Source organism: Pseudorasbora parva, chromosome 18 (genome assembly GCF_024679245.1).
Source record: "Pseudorasbora parva isolate DD20220531a chromosome 18, ASM2467924v1, whole genome shotgun sequence".
In the NCBI taxonomy this organism is placed as follows: Eukaryota; Metazoa; Chordata; class Actinopteri; order Cypriniformes; family Gobionidae; genus Pseudorasbora; species Pseudorasbora parva.
This window is the reverse complement of record NC_090189.1, coordinates 26616561-26639603: the sequence shown is the minus strand read 5'-3', so window position 1 is coordinate 26639603 and position 23043 is coordinate 26616561. Positions and strand designations below refer to the sequence as shown.

Sequence of the window (23043 nt, the reverse complement as noted above, 5' to 3'; positions counted from 1 at the left end):
CTTTGCTCAGTATTTAGTAGAAGCACTCTTTTGATCTAATACAGCCATGAGTCTTTTTGGTAAAGATGCAACAAGTTTTTCACACCGGGATTTTGGGGATCCTCTGCCATTCCTCCTTGTAGATCCTCTCCAGTTCTGTCAGGGTGGATGGTAAATGTTCGTGAACAGCCATTTTCAGGTTTCTCCAGAGATGCTCAATTGGGCTTAAGTCAGGGCTCTAGCTGGGCTATTCAAGAACAATCACAGAGTTGTTGTGAAGCAACTCCTTCGTTATATTAGCTGTGTGCTTAGGGTATTTGTCTTGTTGGAAAGTGAACCTTTGGCCTGGTCTGAGGTCTTGAGCACTCTGGAGAAGGTTTTTGTCTAGGATATCCACGTACTTGGATATCCCTGTACTCATGTTGTTGATATCTGGGAATGTTCTACAGAATCCTGGTCCTTATAATAACAATGCATCCCTTTTAATGTTCTTACTGATTTTAAATCTAGATCAGGTTTGGGTTTTATTCATTTGAATGTTAGAAGCCTGCTTTTTAAGATGGATAAGGTGCGTATCTGGGTAAAAAAAATATATACCAATGCTGTAGTAATATCTGAGACATGGCTTAACAAAACTGTTCCATATAAAGCCCTTGGTATCGATGGCTATATTGTTTATAGGGCTGATAGGGCGAAAAAGGGAAGCGGGGGTAGCAATTTATGTTAAGGTTAGATTTAAAGCTACTGTATTACTTTCTGAGTCAGTGGTTAAACGGTATAAATTACTAGCTTTAAAACTCATTGTTTCTAAAACAGTAAAGCTTACATTAGTCGGTTGCTATAGACCTCCTTTAGCCACTAATGACACTATTTCATCTTTGATTCATGCTGTGACCTCACTGAATTATAAGGAGCTGGTTCTCCAGGGTGATTTTAATGTGAACTGGTTGCAGTCAGCATCTAACAGGCTTAAACTAATTTGTGACACTTTTAACCTTTCTCAGCTAGTTGAGACTCCTACTAGACCAAATGTGAAGGATTATAAAAAGTCAACATTAATTGATATTATATTAACAAATGTCCCACACAAATAGTAATCGGCTTCTATATATGCAAATGATATTAGTGATCATTGTGTCGTTGCCAAAGTTAGAGATACTAGATTACCTAAACAGAAACCGCATATTATTAAAAAAAGGTGTACAAAATATTTTAATCAGCCATGTTTTCTACATGACCTTGCTCTTTATGATTGGGAAAGGATTTTCCTTATCCCTGATGTCGAGTTTGCCTGACAATACTTTTATGATGGTTTTACATTGATTCTAAATAGGCATTTAAAAAAATTAGAGTTAAAGGCAGGGATAACCCTTGGTTTTCCGCTTCATTGTCGGTTCTTATGTGCAAGCGGGATGCTGCTTTGATAAAAGCTAGGCAATCTGATTTAGGTTCTGACTGGACTTGTTTTAGACAGCTTTCAAATAAATGTACAGTCACTATTAGAAAAGCTAAGGCTGATTATTTTATTGCGAAAACTACAATGAATTTAAATAATCCCAAGAAATTTTGGCAGAATATAAAGTATAAAACAGGTAACAAAAAATCTTCTAATTTTCCTTCACGTATGAATGTGGATTCCACCAACATCTGATAGAGAGCAATTGCTGAATTATTTTAATAAACATTTTATTGCCGCCGGGTCATTGTTTGAATCACAACATCGTATATGCTCAAATTTTGAGTTTCTTCATGCAGAAAGTTATTTTTAAAGTCATTTTTGACCATATCAAGAGTTCCGATGTCCATTAGGCACTTATATCGCTTGATATAAACAAGTCACCAGGCCCTGATTGTGTGGAACACATTGATGTGTTTAAAATTAGCAGCTAATATTGTTACACACCCTTTAACTATATTTTTAATCTGTTACTAGATAATGGTGTTAGTCCAGAAATCTGGAAACCAGCCTTTGTTTTCTCCTTTTCAAAAGGGGACGCCCACTATATTAGATAATTGCAGGCCAATCTCAAAGCTTTGTGTTTTATCTAAAATCTTAGAAAGTTTTATTAGTAAACAGTTATCAGGTTATTTGAATGTAAATAAAGTTCTATCCAATAATCAATCAGGGTTTCTTAAAAAACATAGTACCACAACAGCTGCTCTGAAATTGTTTAAAGATATTGTGGAATCAGTGGACAGGGGGGATTATTGCACTTCCCTTTTTATTGATTTGCCAAAGGCTTTCGACACAGTGGATCACAAATTATCTCTGCATAGACTAAAGAATTTTGGTTTATCTAATCATGTTATTTTCTGGTTTAAAAATGATTTAAGCAGAAAAACTCAATGTGTTCAAGACAAAGGTAAAAAATCAAGACAATTGGAGATTGTTAAAGGTGTTCCCCAAGGATCTGTGTTAGGGCCTCTTTTATTTACTATTATATAAATAGTCTTGATTGTGATATTAAGGAAGTACATTTTTACTTTTATGCAGATGAATTGTGGTGCACCTTCTAAACAGCAAGCCCTGCTTAAACTTAAAGTGGCTTTTGATCTGATTCAGTCACAGCTTCATACACTAAAACTTTCTTTAAATGCTAATAAAACCAAGCTCGTGTTATTCTCAAGCTCCCAAAAGGTATAGACAATGATATTCCTCTCCAGACTTTTCAAGGTAATGTGACTGAGTTAGTGAAAGAGTATAAATATCTTGGCATCATTGTTGATGATACATTATCTTTTGGCTCTTACATAACTAAGTTAAAGAAAAAAATTAAGATAAAGCTTGGGTTTTATTATAGGAACAAGTTTTGTTTTTCATTTAATGTAACAAAGAGGTTAGTGTCTGCTACTTTTTTGCCTGCCCTTGATTAAGGTGATGTGGTGTATCAGTTTGCTTCTCATCTTCTTTCTTCCTTGGATGCAGTTTATCATAGTGCTATAAGATTTATATCAGATTGTAAACCTTTAACTCATCAGTTCACTTTGTATAACAGAGTAGCTTGGCCTTCACTGTCCATTAGAAGGAAAATGCATTGGTATCTAATTATTTATAAAAAGCATTTGGGGCTGTTGCCTTGATATTTAGGTTGACTTAACAAAAAAATGTTGGGAAATATTCCCTTTGGTCTCAAAGTTGATATACTCTTTATGTTCCGTTTGTTAGAACTGAACTAGGAAAAAGGGCTTTTGCATATCCGCACCGTCTGCTTGGAATCTACTCCAGATGAGATTGAAATGACAAACTCCGGTTTATATGGAACACTTTAATTCTATTATTTGGTCACTTGAAGAAGACTCAATGATGTGCAATTATTTTTAAGTGTTTAAAAAATTGTCTTGTTTAGTCTTGTAAGTTTGTGTTTGTAATTGCTGCCCATTCTTGGCCTGGACTCTCCTGTGAAAGAGATTTTAAATCTCAGTGAGATCATTCTGGTTAAATAAAGGTGAAATAAATAAAAAAAACTTAGCAGCATTCATCTTTCCGTCAATTGCAACCATTCGCCCTGTCCCTGCAGCTGAAAAAAACACCCCACATCATGATGCTGCAACCACCATGCTGCACTGTTGGACAGGTGATATTTTTCATCAGACCAGAGAATCTTATTTCTCACCATCTTGGAGTCTTTCAGGTGATTTTTAAGCAAAATTTCAAGTGTCTTGCACTGAGGAGAGGCTTCCCTTGGGCCACTCTGCTATAAAGCCCGACTGGTTGAGGGCTGCAGTGATGGTTGAATTTATACAACTTTCTCCCATCTCCCAACTGCATCTCTGGAGCTCAGCCACAGTGACCCTTGGGTTCTTCTTTACCTCTCTCACCAAGGCTCTTCTCCGCCCATAGCTCAGTTTGCCCAGACGGCCAGGTCTAGAAAGGGTTCTGGTCGTCCCAAACGTCTTCCATTTAAAGGATTATGGAGGCCACTGCGCTCTTAGGAATCTTAAGTGCAGAAGGATTTTTTATTTGTTTTTGTAACCATGGCCAGATCTGTGCCTTGCCAAAATTCTGTTTCTGAGCTCTTCAGGCAGTTCCTTTGACCTCATGATTCTCATTTGCTCTAATATGTACTTGTACTGTGAGAAATGTCTTATATAGACAGGTGTGTTGCTTTCCTAATCAAGTCCAATCAGTATAATCAAACAGCTTGACTTCTGATTTTCAGCATCCATACCCCAGTGTTCAGTGTCACATGATCATTCTAATCATTCTAATAGGCTGATTTGCTGCTCATTTTTTCTCATTGTTATCAATGTTGAAAACAGCTGTACTGTTAAATATTTTGTGGAAACTAATACATTTTCTGACCTCTTTGTAAATAACAGCATTTATTTGCAGACTTTTGATTGATTTAATGTGTCCTTGCTGAGAATGCTTGTGTATAGATGAATTTTATTCATAGAAGCAGCCATCTGAATGGGTGCAGCCCAGAGAAAAACTATTTAATAATGGCAGTAAAAGTAGTTTGTAGGTAAAAATGAGCGCAAAAGAGTAAGCAGTGCAACATCTCAAATGCACACGTTATAATCACAGTTGGTTATACTTCATTGCTAAATTTCTATTGCATAAATAACTGTCATCCCTCTCAAAAACTGTACTCTGTTTTGCAAACTGTCCACATTGTCCACACTCACTTGAAAGGAAGGCCAAAAGCGATGGTGGAGTTGAACTTGTCAAATGAAGCACAGCTGCAGAAGTATTGTTTTTTACAGTTTTTAATGTCTTCAGGGCTTGAGACTTTCACTGCAGTCTCGGGAGGATTTCAGTGGTGGTGACATCAACCATTCCAAACAAAAAGAATCAAAAACCCTTAAAAAACTTGCCAACGATCCTATTAAAAAAAAACTCTAAAAAATGAATTCATATATATATATGGTTTGGGTGTTATTAACGTTTTAAAATTTCTCATTTAAAGGGGGGGTGAAATGCTGTTTCATGCATACTGAGCTTTTTACACCTTTAAAGACTTGGATTCCCATCCTAAACATAGACAAAGTTTCAAAAACTAATGTTGGACGTTTGATGGAGTATTTCTGTGTTAAAAATACTCCTTCCGGTTTCTCACAAGTTTCGGCGAGTTTTTTTCGAGTATGGGTCTACTTGACGTTAAATAGAGCGGAAGGTCCTTGTATGGGCCGTACGGGCTCTTCTCCCGGTAGGGTGCGCGCGCGCGTGACTAGAGGGAGAGAGAGGAAATGCACGCTGTAAACAGTCTCTCAGGTGCAGATCCAGTCGTCCGTGAACACTTATGTCGCGCCGCGCTCCACTTTATTCCTACTGGTGACGTCGAGCGACTTCAACGCTTCAGCACAGCATTCCGGGAAGGCAGCGCTGCATTTGAACCGATTTGAATGCAGAAATGACGGGAAGCTTCAAGGCATCGCTTCAGTCGCGTCGCAAAGTGGATTTCCACGGTCACTGCTGTCACAGGACTTCACCAAATCATACCAAAGAAGTGTGTTTTTGACAGAGCGGTCCTGCTTTGGAAGATGCCGGTGAGTAAATCAACTTCAAATGTCTCTGCTATTGGCTACCGTCGCATGAGTAAACATCAGTAAACGATACGATCGCGTGCTTCGTCATTCAAATGCGCTAACGGTTACTCCATTGTTGTTCTGTATAACACTAGTCTGACTCTGACGTGCAAAACCGTTTTGCTTGCTACCTCATTCTTTAGCTCCGCCCACACGATACGCCTCCAGGCGCTCGGTTTTTTCCGGAAAGACTCGGTACAGCCCATATTTCTTTTATAAATATGATAAAACTAAAGACTTTTCGGAGATATGAAGGATGCAATACTACTCTATAGGTACTCAAGATTGACATGAGATTGACTGAAACTGAGTGTTTCACCCCCCCTTTAAAGAAATCTAGTATTTGACCATGTCTAACATGTATTCAAATGTAAAACCTACAAATAAGTAAGCAGTTATAATCTGCAATACTTTAAGCAACTTCACTATTATTTATTAAAGAGCCATACAGGCACTTCGTGGGTAATGGCATTACAAATTAAATATATTATTTTTCCGGCCACAAAATGACTCTAATTTGCTTCTTTGCATTGGAATTCTCTATTTTAACCTTAATTACTACACTAATTGTAATATAAATAATACAAATATTAGAAAAAATATATTTTAACTTGGTCATTAATGGACCATAATTATTGCACAAATAGTATTTAGTACCAAAATATCTCCTCAAAATATTACTAAACTAAAATATAGTTTATTTAATAAAATGTATTGAATTGAAAAATAGTTAAGGCGTACGGTCACATTTGACACATATGATAGTAAGGGATATCTCGGGGCTAAATACAAGAAGAGCATAGCATAATGTTGCATCTCCATCACTCTCCATTTTAAAATGACACTATAAATGCGGTTGATGTAATAATCAATGCACACTATGCCAAAAATTGCTGCAAATACCAGTATAGTGAAGCTGTTGTCTATCCCAGTGTTTCCCAACCTTTTTCAGTCATGGAACCCTTTGAAAATGTTCACAATGTTGTGGCACACCCTCGCATACGTTACGCTAGGGGTGTAACAGTACAGATTGCTAGTGTTGTAGTACTCGAGATCGGTCTTGGTCTCGAGACCGGTCTCGAGACCACTTTTTAAAGGTCTTGGTCTCGTCTCGGTATCGACCGCATTTTTACTCGGTCTCGTCTCGGTCTCGGGCGAAGATGACTCGGGATTTTGTCTCAAGACCGGTCAAGACCACAGCTGAAGGCATATAAAGAGCAGAGAACTCCACCCTGCGCGCACTCTCTCTGTCTTCAAAATAAGCACATAAGCTCTCTCTGATACTTCACATATTAAGCTAAATCAAAAGTTCAGAAAACCGAATCCATGTTGAACGTTGCGCGTTCGGACAACTGTTTTGAAGTACCGCTCGGTGTGAATTGCGCTCAAAAAACGTTTGACCAGCTAAACAGCTGACATAAATCATACATTAAATAAATAGGAAACAATTTCTATCCAGTTATGTAGTGTTTTCTGTGTGACAAACCTTCCGCGATGTTCTGACAGCCGTGATTCACACACAACGGGTCTGCTAATGTCCGATTCACGACCAAATGACTCATTTGAACCGAATCATTTTAACGACGGTAATAAGAACTGATCTGTTCAACAATGAACTGAACGAATCAGTTTAATCATTTACTCAAAACACCTCAGAAATGAGAACACAAGTGTGCTTACCCAATTTAGCAAGCGTGGAGATTTATTAGTTTTAACTATCCACAGTATTTCAGCTTATGTATGTTGAATGTGTAGTAAAATAAATAGTCTAAAATCATTTAGTTTAGACTGGAGTGAGGTGAAAACAGAACAAAACTGTTTGTTAGCTAGCGGATCATTTTATTAAATTGTATATGGCAGAAATTGTGGCTATTTGTTAACTGTTAATGCTATTTCTAATATTGATATGATTACCAAAACAATTCAACCTGTTGGAACAAAAGAAACATCAAGATAAGAGATCATACATAATATGAGATATAACATAAGATAATAAAGAATGATTGTTTCGTTGCATTTAAAAAAAAAAAAATGGTGTGTGTGTGTGTGTGTCAGCCACCACCAAAGACCATTTTTGACCCAAAACCCTGCACATGTGAAATATTTGTTAAATCAAACTAGTTAATCAAAAAATGCAAGTACAGGGTTTCTTTTCCTTGTTGTTATACAATAAAGCTGCACAATAACATTTTCAATTTGTAAATTAAAAATATGTACATATTTAAAATAATTTGCTTAAGCAGCATACTAATGCATATCTGTATGATACATCTTCCACCTCCTATTATTCACATTCATTTAAGACATAATGGACTGTGTCTGAGATTAATACCTCATCCAGATTAGCATTCTTAGGGAACTTTGAGTTTTAAAATGGGATTGAGCACTTTTCACAAAACAAAACACAAAACTCTGTTAGTGTCAGTTTGGTGTTTGTGTCCACCATAGACTGTAAACAATATGGACACATCGTCTTCAGTGCCTCCCATTGAAGAAAAGTTAAGTGTTATTTGCTTATAGAAGAAAAAGATTAATTCCCACAAAGCTGCAATGCCTTTTGATTATTTGATCAAAACTTCTCTGATGCTACACTTACACACCCACACATACGAGAGAAGTGCCAATCATATGCATATTCCACATTTTATCATAAGTGTGGGGACATGCATTGGTCTCGGTCTTGACTCGGTCTCGGCCTGTCTTGGTCTCGGTCTTGACTCGGTCTCGGCCCTTCAAAGTCTTGGTCTTGTCTTGGTCTCGACCCTTCAAAGTCTTGGTCTTGTCTTGGTCTCGGTTTAGGTGGTCTTGACTACAACACTACAGATTGCTCACATTTGTTTCACGGTTTTAGGTTCACGGTTTCAGTACAGTTCGGTATGTGCTATGTTCAGGGACTACTGTCAAATAAAAATAAAGAAAATAAGAACAAATAACTTAAATAGAAGCAGCAGCACAAGTAAATACTATTGCATATTTAACTGTTTAAATTAAAGATTAATCCTTATTAAACTTACACAAGCTATTCAATCAAGAGCAGTGAGTGATGTCCTTATCTTTTGTTTGACATTAAACGGACAGCAGTAAAGGCTACTGCCCCTTTATGACCTAATGCAGAAGTTGTCGTCTTTCTCGACTGTATAAAGTTCACTTAAGGCATATAGAGAGACACTTTTGTGTGAGTTTGTCTGTTCACGCACAAGATTTGAAAGAGAACTCAATATCTGCGCGCTGTGAGACATGTTCGCGCTTTGGGACGAGAGCACAGTGTACGAGTTCTCATTTGCGTCTTCTGGCTCTACACACGTGTGATGATGGTGAAAATCACTGGTCATATTCGAACATACGGCAGCACTCGTATGCATTGAACAAAGTGAACACAGAGAGAGCGTTTTGCCTCTCTTTGTTATATATATATATACATATATATATATATATACATATATACATATATATATATATATATATATATATATATATATATATATATATATATATATATATATATATATATATATATATATATATATATATATATATATATATATATATGTATATATATATATATATATAAATATATATATATATATATATATATATATATAAATGAAATTAATCAAACATAAAAATAAAAGATATTTATAATGTTCCACACTTCAATAAACCCACATTGATAATGAAGAAATCGTTTCTTGAGAGCCAAATTGCAATAATATTTCAAAGAACATAAGATTGGCGCATTTATTATTAAGCCACGAGACATCGGATTGAACCCTATAAGTTGAAAATGTCAATTTTCTATGTAAAGATTTCTGCATGTGTGAGAGATAATCAATACCCATGCGTTCCCCTTTCCAACATGATCATCATCATCATTCTGTCCCTCATTCAACAAGCACATGTGAAGGCTCACAATAGGAAGAAGGGGAACAAAACTGGAACACTGCTGGCAGTGCGTGATGAGACGCACCTGGTGCTTATTGCGTCTCTCTGCAGGTATCATAAATCCCACATTGTGCCTTTCCTTTTGCACAACCTGCTTCCATTAATGCATGTTGTGGCCTTGATGTCCAGGAATGGAGCAGCATAGCCAGGCCGGCTTTGAACGATGACTGCCTGTTTTCAGCCCCTCTAGATCTACTTCCCCTTTCTGCACATACACTCACCTCAACAAGGAAACCTTGCGCCTTTTTTGTTAGTAGCTACCCTGTAGAGTTTCACATGTTGTCCCTAAACACTTTGATCCATTCACTTCGCTCGGTTTCTTTCCTTCTTTCTTTCCTTTGTGCTATGAAAGCTGTTAGGTAGTGTGTAAACTTTCATCTCAACATTTTGGAGAACTTGCAGTTTTTCCCCTCTTCAGCTGCAAAAGCTGAACTGTAAACTGAACTCCTGGTTAATTAGCTCACTCAAACCTATTCAATATACAGCTCCGAGAAAAAATTAAGAGACCACTTAATATTGAAAAATCATTGTTAAGTGGTCTCTTAATTTTTTCCAGAGCTGTATATGATCAATAAGCTGTATCCAAAACATCCTGTAAATATAGCAACAGAATTTATATTTGCATAGAAAATGCACGGGTGAAACAGAATGTGTAACTCGATGTGAATACACCACTGCGAGCATTAACATGCTCTACACCTAAAGGTGCAGCTGCTGAGCGAGCGAACAGAGTAGCATAATACATTTTAGTTGGGGGGGTGAAATGCAGTTGGACGTTGTGTCAAAAATATTCCTTCCGGTTTCTCACAAATTTCGGAACGTTTTATTCCGAGTACGGGTCTGCGTGATATAAATGGGGTAAAATTTCCTTGTGGGCTCTTTTTCTGGAAGGGTGCCAGACCGAGAGCAAATGCACGCTCATAAACGCTGCACTCACTGATGTCACAGGACTTCACCAAATCAACAATGTGTTTTTGATGGAGCGGTCCCAGCGATAAAGGTTCACGGTCATGCTTTGGAAGCAGGTGGTGAGTGAAGCTGCTTCAAATGTCTGTGTTTAACTTAGTTGGATATCGGCGAGTAAGTAAACATCAGGAAACAATACGATCGCGTATAGTTAATTTATCAATGGAGCATGCGATGTATGGTGTGTTTAAATACATTTGTTTAGCTGACCAATATAGGTGTCAGTTTGTTTATTGTAAAACGCAAAGCGCACTTCTTCATTAAAAATGTGCTATTTCATTGTTTTCTATGTAAACACTAGTGGACTGCATTTATATAGCGCTTTTAACAGACCCTATGGCCATCCAAACCGCTTTACATTTTTGCCTCACATTCACCCATTCATACACCAACAGCGATGTCAGCCATGTAAGGCACCATCCAGCTCGTCGGGAGCAGCTGGGGTTAGGCGTCTTGCTCATGGACAGCTCGACACTTGGTCAGGTGGAACCGGGGATCAAACCACCAACCTTACAGTTTATAGACAACCTACATGAACCCCTGAGCCACTGCCGCCCCAAGCATAGTCTGACATGCAAAACCATTTCAATTGCTACTGGTACCGTTCAGTCGCATACAATAGTCCATAAACCAAATCATCTCCTCATAAACGCAAATGTTGACAAGCCGCTAAATAGTTACAGTACCACAGAGACGTCCTGCTGTTGCTGCTGCTCCTGTTTAATTCCATCCTCTTGGTCAGATTCTGGATCATATATATATTAGTTGAATCTGATTGATAGCCATGGTTTATTTAGCGTAACATTTTCTTTTTCCACGCTTGAGGATATCACAGCTTTCAGACGCTCTCAATGCAAAAGCTGCGCGCATGCTCGTGATTCTTTAGCTCCGCCCACACGATACACCTCCATCCACTTGTTTTTTTCCTAGAATATAGCTGATTGGTTATAGTGTTTCTAGGTTATAGCTAAAGGAACATTTATTTGTAATATTTTAATGTTTTAGTTATTTTCTGTAGATTATTTTCTGTTAGAACTTGTCATTTTAATATTTTCACATTTACATATGCAATTTAGAACATTTTTATGGTTCAGTACTGTTTTTTTATTTCTTGTAATGAAGTTCAGCACTGTTTTGTGTTTTTTTTTTATTTATTATTATTATTATTACCATTATCATTATTTTAATCTGGTATCTTTTTAAAAACTATAGGTCGATTAATCAGTTATCGGCAAGCGTGGTCCAACCTAGCTATCGGTATCGGTAAAATCCACTATCGGTCGACCTCTAGTACTTACTATATAAACAATAGCTAATACTTTAGTTTGTTACTATAGTATATATACTGCTTTATATATTTTTACACATTACCAACCAAATGTTTGGTGTAAATATGACTTTTTAATGTTTTTTAAGTCACTTCTTCTCACAAGGCTGCATTTATTTGATAAAAAATACAGTAAAAACAGTATTAATATATTAAAGGAACAGTATGTAATAAATGTATTTAAATGAATAATAAAATGACCCTGATATGCCACTAGACATTAAGAAATCATGTTAATTTCAAATACTTGACAACAGTAGTCCGGCCAGGATATTGTCATTTAAAAGTTGTTGTTGAAGTTGTCCCTCAACGGATGTTGATGTTGTCATGTTGTGTTTTGACCTGAAGCGGCACCATCCACCTATCTACCAATCATGAAGTCAGTAGTGTTTTGGCATCCGGTTTGTCAGATCTGCTCTAATTACCACAGCTGCAGCTACAAACGTTCCTGCTGGATCCTGCAGCCTATCTGGCAACCTCGAGTCAGGGGCCAGGGGAGAGAGGATTCACCGTTCTACAGTCATTTGAAAGTGATTGCAGTACCAGTTTTGGCTACAATCTTACATACACTTCCTTTAACCACTTAATCCGCATCGGATCGTGGGCAGGGAGGTTAACGCAAGTGGCCGTGTCTCTACTTATATTTACTTTTGTTTTATACAAACTATTCAATCAACCATCACAAACTATGCATCACTTGAAAGCTAAAACACTCAAGATTCATGTTCTGAACTCGTTTTTGCAATAAATACACATGAGAAGAAAGGGTTAAATGAAATGCTAAAGCACTAGCTATTTAAACGTTAGCATAAACGCGGTACTCATCTTTCATCTCCTTTTGTGCAGATCAGATCGGACAAATCCACGAAACAACAGCATACATGTCTAAGAGTCCACTTTTCAAAATGTATCCCACTTTTTAATCCAAACACTTAACACTTTTTTTACACTTAAGTATAAGATACGTATCTAGTGACTAGTTTTCAGTTATCTTTCTGATGAGATAACAGACATACAATTGTAGCTACACCAATAGTACATCCATGCAGATGTTTCTGAATTCACGCACTAATGTCTGTTGCTTGTAATATGAAAAGAAACTACTGTGTCAGTTCAACATTCAGTGAAGAGCATTTTATAAATATGACCTGATAACTAGATAAATGCATAAAGCAGTACTTGTCATTGGCAAGTTAGATGGGCTGGTTTGTTGCTATAAAGTCTTGTTATATCAAAGAGAAAACACCACTTGAGATTGCAAGCATTGAGATGAGTCCTCTTTGGTCTGTAAATAGCTTTGATCTTGCTGACGCAGTGAATGCAGTCTTCAGAAAATGCTACAGCTTTAATGCCTCAGTGTTGGGAATCATCTAAATAGTCCTTTTTCAATGATTGCAATATGCTAAAAATAAAAAAAAACACACACACTAAAGGCCTTTGGGGAATGAGCACATTTCATTTAGATGTCTCATTGCACCGGCATTCATTGTTGGAACTAATGTCTTAACAAATTACAGATTTTCCACTTAATTTAGATGCAATAAATCTCCATTCATCAGTCTTTTTTCAAGAGTTTTTCTTGCTCTCCTACCTGATTCTTCATCAGTCTTGTGTTCGTTTTCAGAGTCGGTGAGAGTGAGAACTGAGTGGTCAGGGCTGGACAAGCAAGAGCTGCGGCGGGACTTCAGGGGCTGTCCGCTCCACAGCTGGACGGCGCGCTCAGGGGTCATGACCCCCTCAGGGTCTGAGTCGGCATCGGATCCGGCGCTCAGACCATATCTGTCCTGAAGCAGGCTTATATCGGAACAATATACATTGGATGACGGCGGAGGCTCACACATGCCCAGATCAGCCAATGCGAAGCTCCCTGTAATGAGAATATAAGTATTAAAGTAAAAAAAAAAAGAAGAAAAAAAGAAAGTGTGTGTGTGTGGCTGCAAGGCATTTTAGACTCCTAAATGAGCTGGGTGACTCTGACTAAGATCTGGCTTATTACTGGCTAAATTACATAATGACAACACAATCTTCATTCTAGCAAGTCTTCATTTTAGTGTTTAAATTAATTTAAGCTCTGTATTGTCCCAGTCATCTTCATTCAGTAAGGCAATGAAAGGAATTCATTTAAATTATGTTACGGTGGGACAAAGACTACTGTCTGTTTTTACAGCTATGAGAACAAATGTAACACTATGCTAACCCTTTCAATTCTGGAAAAGAAAATTGTTGGGGGGAAATTAAGAACATAAAATAGAATCTTAAGCTATAGGAAATTTATAACAATAGCCTGGGCAAAAGCAGTGTATAACATTGAAGATTCATCGCAAAAAAGTAAGAGAAAATACTACATTATGACCAAAGTACACACCAATTTTTTTATTATTATTATTATATTACTTATTATTTTGTGTCAAAAGTTTTTATATATATATATATATATATATATATATATATATATATATATATATATATATATATATATATATATATATATATATATATATATATATATATATATATAGTATTTATTAAAAATTATTTCATCCATTTAATCTACGCCTAATCATGAGCCTAATCATTAATCATGAGCATCAATATTTATTCAGTTCAATGTGTCCAAACTTGTAATATATAGTAAACAACAGATATATGAATCCAGTTCATTTACATATGAATTAATGAGGGAACGACTTTGCATTAATGTGATTAACATTAAACCGGCAGGAATATTCGTGAAGATCCACAAATCTGTGCACTGCATAAAACCACAGCGATTAATGACTTCAAAATAATGACTCACTATTACATTAGAGTGATGCAAAGCAGGAAACCAACAATATTTACTAATAATTTCATAAGCAGCTAAAATCATTATGCTGAATATGTATTGCATGTTGGAGGAGCATTTTGCAAGAACAACCTATTGAACATTTGCATTTTGCACAAATATGGGAGAAACGCACAGTGCACATCCACATACTATAATACGTTTGCACGACACAATAGTTAATGAGGGTCGAGTTAATAGAGGGCACACAAGGATTTAAAAAGGAGCAGGAGGTTTTTTTTGGGGGGGGGGGGGGGGGGTGGAGTCTCATCCTGCACATACCTATGCAGTGCATACCTGAAACGTAGTAACCAATGGCAACCGGGGCCAGCTCCACGTACGCTGCAAGAACAAAACGTCCCTCCATCATTTAATAACCTCATTCGCAACATAATGCAAAAGTTGCATTGTGCACAACAAACCTGCTCCATATAACAGAAGCTGGCTGTTTTTATGTGTGGAAAAGTCTTGCGGAGCTCTCTGCCTCCATGCTGTTGTGTGTCTACTCCAAAGGGAAAAATCTTCCAAGGTGTAAATTTGAGATAGTGTCTAACTGAACAGCCAGAAGGCATTCTAGAAAAAAAAAATCCCAGAGGGGCCTACTTTATATTAAAAAAAAGGCCAAAAACTCAGCCTCCTCCAGCGCTTGTCTGTTTAGACACAATTTCCTGCTTTTGCTCATACATCCTGGACATTAAAGTGAATACCCCTTTTCACAAGGTGCTAAAATCAGAGAGAGAGGCAAGGTCATTTGTTGAGGGAGGGGTTACCATGGCAACATAGCCGTTTTCGCATGCCGTCAGGTACTGTGAAGCATTTCGGAAAAATGCATGGACATCTTCTTTTACTTCAATCATCTCTTTTCAGGCCTCAGACACGCCCTGATTGACAAAGAGTCCTGCTGTGATGGAGATGCAAATGTTAACACAGCCTGCTAAAACTGTGAGTCCGTCAAAACATTGAAAGACAAGAAACATGACGTTTCAAAACCCCAATGATTTGAAATGTTCACATCTTCAGAGCACAGAGCAAAGAGGATGGCTTCTTAAGTCATAAATGTATGGTGAGAACTAGTATCAGCACCAGGGGCCGAGTCTTTTTCTGTGTCATAAGCCAATGCACTGTACTGTTTAAATGTGAAGTATGTATAGCTTCTGTGAAAATACACAGGCCTCACCACCCAACATACCCGGTTAAAAAGTCACTGATCAGCACATATTAATTGTTCTTGCAGGGTGAACAAATGTTCACAGTTAATACTCAGATAATAAAGATAGATTTGTCAGAAAATAATATGCAGGTAAAAACCGATGCTTCTGATGATGAAAAGAACGAAAAGGTGCAATGTCTTGCCAAAGGCATCAAAACAACTAATATTTTGTGAAAAATGAATAGAGACTGACAAACTGTCAAAATATATGCAAGTAATTTAGAGCACATAAGAACCCAGTCAGATAAAGGCTTATTAAAGGGTGGGTGAAACACTCAGTTTCAGTCAATCTCATGTCAATCTTGAGTACCTATAGAGTAGTATTGCATCCTTCATATCTCCGAAAAGTCTTTAGTTTTATCATATTTATAAAAGAAATATGGGCTGTACCGAGTCTTTCTGGAAAAAAACGAGCGCCTGGAGGCGTATCGTGTGGGCGGAGCTAAAGAATGACAAGCGCAAAGCGGTGACGTCCTCAAGCGTAGAGAAACCCATGGCTCTCTCAGCTAATACAGATAATGATCCAGAATCAAATTGAGGGAGAAATAAATTGAACAGGAGAAACGGCAACATCAGGACGTCCGTCTCTGTGGTATGTAAGTTACTGTATTTAGTGGCCTCTCCACATTTCTGTGTGTTTACTCGCAGTGTATGAGGACATGATTCGGTTTATGGACTAGACCTTAGAAGTAGCAAGCAAAACGGTTTTGCACGTCAGAATACTGTAACGTTATACAGAGAACAACAATGGAGTAACCGTTAGCGCATTTGAATGACGAAGCACGCGATCGTGTCGTTTACTGATGTTTACTCATGCGTCCGTAGCCAAAAGCAGAGACATTTGAAGCAGTTTAAGTTAACTCACCGGCTGCTTCCAAAGCAGGACCGAAGCTTTATCGCTGGGACTGCTCCATCAAAAACACACTTCTTTGGTATGATTTGGTAAAGTCCTGACAGCAGTGGCGTGTAAATCCATTTTGAGACGCAACTGAAACGATGTTGTGAAGCTTCCCGTCATTTCTGCGTTCAAATGCAGCGCTGCCTTCCCGGAATGCTGTGCTGAAGCGTTGAAGTCGCTCGACGTCACCCATAGGAATAAAGAGAAGCGCGGCGCCACATAAGTGTTCACGGACGACTGGATCTGCATCTGAGAGACTGTTTACGGCGTGCTCTAGTCACGCACGCGCGCGCGCACCCTACCGGGAGAAGAGCCCGTACGGCCCATACAAGGACCTTCCGCTCTTATTAACGTCAGGTAGACCCATACTCGAAAAAAACTCGCCGAAACTTCTGAGAAACCGGAAGGAGTATTTTTGACACAGAAATACTCCATCAAACGTCCAACATTAGTTTTGAAACTTTGTCTATGTTTAGGATGGGAATCCAAGTCTTTAACAGTGTAAAAAGCTCAGTATGCATGAAACAGCATTTCACCCCCCCCCCCCCCTTTAAGGAAAGTTTCTGTCAAACTTGTATTAAAAAGGCAAAAAAGACACTGTTGAGCAGCAAACAAGTAAAGAAAGAAAGAAAGAAAGAAAGAAGACTTGATTTAGAAACAAATCCTCTCTCACAGAGAAGTGAAGCATGGTGTAAATGATGCTTTCTAAAAAGGCTCAATGAAGCCTATATTACTTTATAAATGTCAGCCTATTTCAATATATGCCTCGACCTTTCTAAATTCCATCCCTGACGCTTTGGTCTTTGAGCATTATTGTCTATGTTGCACTTCTTTCTTTTTTGTGAAGCCAAGCAGTCACGCTTTCCATCTCCAGAGATCAATACCATCAGGGTACAGAGGATGCAGTCAGCATACCCTGAATAATGTTGGCTCGCTTGACTGCACTGTTGGAGAATATAGCTGCTGTGGAAAAGAGAGCTTCCTCTGATTCCTCTAGCCCCAGCGTGGGCCATTTGGGTCATTTTGTTGTGTATTGCTTGGTGCTTGGTGCTTAAGCTGACTGTCTAACGGCTGTTTCCTCGTCTGGGTCTCTTATTCATGAGAGATCCTTTCGGCTCGCTCTCCTTTTTAAATGCCTGTGGTGACATCAGAGCATTGCATCCCTTTTTTATGCCACCTTTATTATTTATCCCTCTGCTTTCTTTTGTTTGCCTTTCATTCGGACAGCAACTGTTAAGACTGCCGCTGCTGTGTGTGTGGAGCATGTTCAGCATGTTCGTAGCTGACAACAGGAAAAAAGTTTAACAGGTATTTGTTCAAAAGCACTGGCATAGCATAAACTATGACAGAACAGGTCAGGCAGTAACTTGTACTTAAAGAGTTTTTGTCAGTGTTATTTTAGTATAGTTGATATGTAATTATAGTTTATATAGCAACTGTAGAAACAGTCTGTAAACAGGTGGCCGGGTACTAACTCGGATTGTATCCAAAAAACATAAAACCACAATTACCCAGATTACTGCAGAATTAAATGTGCACCTCTACTCTCCTGTTTTCACCAAAACTGTTCGTCTGGAGCTCCACAGAGTCAATATTTATGGTTGGGCTGCTATAGCCAAACTTTTGGTCACTCGTGTAAACGCCAAATGTCTGTTTCACTGATGCCAACAGGGCAAATCTTGGGCTGTGGACAATGTGAAACATGTATTGTTCTCTGTGGAGTCCACCTTAACATGTTTTTCCCACATCCGCGGGAGTTATGGTGCGGAGAAGCCCCAAAGATGTTTAAATGGATTGTTGCTGCCCAGAGTGAAGCACGGGGGTGGATCAGTGATGGTTTGGGCTGCGATTTCATGGCATTCCCGACTGTGCTTGATGGGCGATTCACTGCCAAGGACTACTGAACCATTCTAGAGGACCATGTGCACATAATGATTCAAACATTATACCTTAAATACACACAGCAAGATTTGTGACAGAACGGTTTGATGAATTTGAAAGTGAAGTTGAACATCTCCCATGGTCTGCACAGTGATCAGATGTAAATATATTTGAGCCACTTTAGGGTGTTTTGGAAGATTGAGTTCCTCCACCAGCTGCTGGCCACTGTTCTAGAAGAGGAACGGCACAAAATCCCTCTGGCCACTGTGCAGGACTGGTATCTGTCATTCCCAAAACAAATTGATGCTGTATTGCCCACAAAAGGAGGTCCTACACCATACTAATAAATTATTATTACTACTAATACCTGGGGCTAAAACCAGGTGCTTCAGTTTTAGTGTCCAACCCCTGTATCTCTGTCTATCTATCTGTCTGTCTACATGTATTTATCTACGTATGTATGTATGCATGTATGTATGCAAGTATGTATGTATGCATGCATGCATTTCTGCATTACTGAGTCCTCGCTTCATCCTTTCACCCAACTTTGACACAGACTGAAATTAAAGTAATTACTCACTGATAATCTTGCCCTAAAATAAAACATAGAACCTTTAGATGCATTGCATCAAGTTTGACATTTCTCCCTGAACAAGTTCAAGGCATCAATGCTTGCTTACAGATCCATCACAACCTCAGCACCAGCATACTTTGACCTGCTCCTACAAAAAATCTAAACCCCCACCAGAAGCTTTCGCTCAGCTAAGGAGTGAGGGCTTGTGTACCATCCCAGAGAGGCATGAAATCCCTTTCCAGAACATTTTCATTCACCGTTTCTTGCTGGTGAAATGATCTTCCCCACCTCCATCCGGAATGCAGAATCACTGTCAACATTCAAAAGACAGCTGAAATCTCATCTTTTCCACAAGCAACTAACCTCATCTTAAATAAAAAAAATAAAAAAATAATATATATAATATTTTTTTTCCTCTATTTTCTTATTCTAGCTTGTGCTGCTCTGGGTAGTGCCCAAAACTTAGTATTTCACACTTTTTTTGTGAATTCTTGCCTCTTCATCACAGATTGCTTCCTGTATTCTTCAGTTGTAATTCGTTTTTGATAAAAGCGTCTGCTAAATGAATAAATGTAAATGCATGAAAAGCAGGCTTTCAAGAGACTTATTTTAGACAAGTTATAAGGCACCACTATTCCTTAATAAAAGAGGCAATTTTGATTGTCAGGCTACTTTGTAAGGCTCATGAACCCCTGGATACTTGCATTAGAGCCTATTAGGGTCTGGAGGGGGGCCAGAAATTAGGTTCACTCCACTGGCTTACCATTTACCTTGTATTGTGCAAATGAGCAGACTTACAAACTCTGAGAGTCCAGGTGCTGGGTGTGACTAAGAGTCTAATAGGCTACCCTGAGTGCAAGGAGAATAGTTAAATGCCAATGCCCTTTTCTCTGAAAAATGTTTCTTTATTTCAGTGAACAGCATAATACCAGCACTGTAATCCTTATAAGCTATAGAATAAATGTAAAAAAAAATACATTTCAAACCTGTATGACTCACTTTCAAGATTTGTGCAAACTACACCGTTAAGACATTTTTGAAACATGCTAGATGTTTCTTAATAAAATGTTAAACTGTAAACCAAGGGCAAGGTCATTGGTGATGCTAAAGACCAAATGCTAAATCTCTGAAAGATGGCCTAAGAAGAGGTGAGATGCTCCCTCGCATAGTTTGTAGCAGACCTGCCCTTGAGCTCGTGCTTCACTAGATAACCATATCAAAGCCACACACTGTGAGGGGCGAGATAAACAGCAGGAATTTGAAACAAGGAAAAAAAGAGGTATTTTTTTATCCCTATAGAAGACACCAAGGAGTTCCTCAGGGATCAGTGTTGGGTCTCCTTTAAATGTAAAAAAACTGATTATCATGACATCAACATTCAAGGTTAACATAATGTTGGTAAGGGATATTCTACATCCACAAGCATTTCATTAAAAAAAGAGCAATTAAAGAAGGTATTGTAAACATTTATTTAATTTATACCACATTATTTCCATTCAAATGTTGTGTTGTGGCCAGTTTTGATGAATTCAAAAATTTATATTTTAATAATTCATGTTTTTCCTAGGATTCATTTCACTTATTCATCTGTGGCTAAATGTTTGCCTTGATGTGGATTTAGCACTTTCAGTCCAAAGCTACTAACATATATCTATCTATTACCATTTCAGTCATATCCGACACTTGGTGAATCTATGGCCATCTCTTGCCATAAGCAAGAAAAAAATTCTTGGCAAGGATTGTTCAGGTGTAGGCTGCTAGGTCTTTACCCAACCCTCACCATTACCTGGCTTAGGACTCGCACACACACGTGCATTTACACCTATGGACAATTTTGCATCTCCAAATTCACCTATACTGCATGTTTTTGGATTGTGGAGGAAAACGGACCACTCAGATGAAACCCACTCAGGGAGAACAGGACTCCTGACTCAGCCGGGACTCAAACCGGGGACCTTACTGTGAGACGAGCATGCCTAACCTTGTTAGAGAGCATATGGCTGAATAAATAATATCCAAGGTATTACTCTATTTAAAGTAATAAAGTTGCATTTAAATGTTAAATATCTGTAATGTTTACACATTAAGATACACAAACATGTCTCATTTTTACCCTGGAACATAATCCAACAGGCACATGCAGTGACAAGAAAACAACTAATTATGTTGTTATATAATTGTTTCAAAAGAAACAGCCTGCAGAAAGGAAGAACAGATGAGTAATTAAAACTCCACTTCTGGCAAATTAAATGTTGACATGATGTTTAAGTGCAATGTACAGTCCTCTTTTTTGTTCTTACAATCTACAGTATAACCAGGCAAAAACAATTTTTCAGGAACTCAACACACAAAAAAAGGACAAAATAAGTAAAATGTTCTGGGTAAAATCAGTAATCTGCTAAGAACAAACACAAACAGGAACACACAAACACAAAACTATCTACATTGATAATTGCCCTGGAGTAACCTTAGGCTTAGCCCCTTGTTCAAAAGTACAAAGTGATCACTCAGGGATTGCCCTTTGTGTGATTTGAACCATAAAACCTGAAGTTTCCAAACCTTTAACCATTTGGTCTGCAAGGTGTACTTACAATATCATACAAGGGGTATGGAAAGTATTTATTAGAGTATTTACAGACCCCCTTAAATTTTTCACTCTTTGTTATATGGCAGCCATTTGCTAAAATAATTTAAAGGTATAGTTCACTTTGAAATTAAATTTTGATATGTTTTAGCTTACCTCATGGGCATCCGAGATGTAGGAGTATTTGTTTCCCCAGTAGTTTCAATTTTGATCATTTTAGGTCAAACCGTTCTTGTTTGTGCCTCACATAATGCAGGTGTATGGTCACCACCTCAAAGAGCATACACAGAGAAGTCCAAATTAAACAATCCCCCATCGTAAGAACACACTGATGGCCTAAGACACGAAACGAGTGGTTTGTGTGAGAAAACGAACAGTATTTATATTGTTTTTACCTCTTGTACACCACTACGTCCAACTGATCCGAGGGCATGCGTGCGTGTTTCCTGTTGTGACATTTGCGCGTTCTGGCTTTAGTCTGCGCAAGCTCGGAAAGCACCGGAAGTGGTATCACATTCTTGATCAGTGTATTCTATTCGATGTCCTGTTTGTCTAAATATGTTTAGATCTTCACAGTGAAAGTTAACACTTCCCAAATTTCTGTGTAAACAATGAGAGACGTACACGTGCGAGAGATCCACTTGCGGCATTTTCCGCGCTTGCGCAGACTAAAGCCAGAACGCGCGAATGTCACAACAGAAAACGCACACGCCCTCGGATCAGTCGGACGTAGTGGTGTACAAGAGGTAAAAACGATATAAATACTGTTCGTTTTCTCACACAAACCGCTCGTTTCGTGTCTTAGGCCATCAGTGTGTACTTACAATGGGGGATAAATTAAAGTGAGGAGATGGGGTGGTGGAGGGATGCTAAAATAAAAATGGTCAACGAGAGAAGGTAAATCTTTTGTAGAAGTACACCTCTTATCGTTGATTAGATTGATTAGCTTACCATGCTCCACTTGTGTTTAATTAGGTTTAATTATCTGACGTGCTCCACTTGTTTAAATAGGTTACGTTATCTGACATGCTCCCCTTGTTAATTAGGTTTGGTTAGCTGACGGCTCCGTTGTTTAATTGGTTTAATTATCTGAATGTGCTCCTCCCGAAATTAGTTAATAAAACTTTACTATGTGAGGCACAGACAAGAACGGTTTGACCTAAAATGATCAAAATTAAAACTACTGGGGAAACAAATACTCCTACATCTCGGATGTCCATGAGGTAAGCTAAAACATATCAACATTTATTTTCAAAGTGAACTATCCCTTTAAGTTTTTTTTTTTTTTTTTTTCATTAACGTGTACACAGCACCCCAAATTGACAGAAA

General features: G+C 38.1%; 1 protein-coding gene across 3 annotated transcripts in view; it reads right to left on the bottom strand.

Moving 5' to 3' along the window:
* The window catches only part of tenm2b (teneurin transmembrane protein 2b), a 324894-nt gene that overhangs the window by 221190 nt on the left and 80661 nt on the right, over positions 1 to 23043 (bottom strand). For all 3 annotated transcript variants that reach the window (XM_067423508.1, XM_067423509.1, XM_067423510.1), the window contains exon 3: positions 13335 to 13610. In XM_067423508.1, the coding sequence (XP_067279609.1) occupies positions 13335 to 13610 (276 nt within the window). The remainder of the gene's footprint in view (positions 1 to 13334; positions 13611 to 23043) is intronic.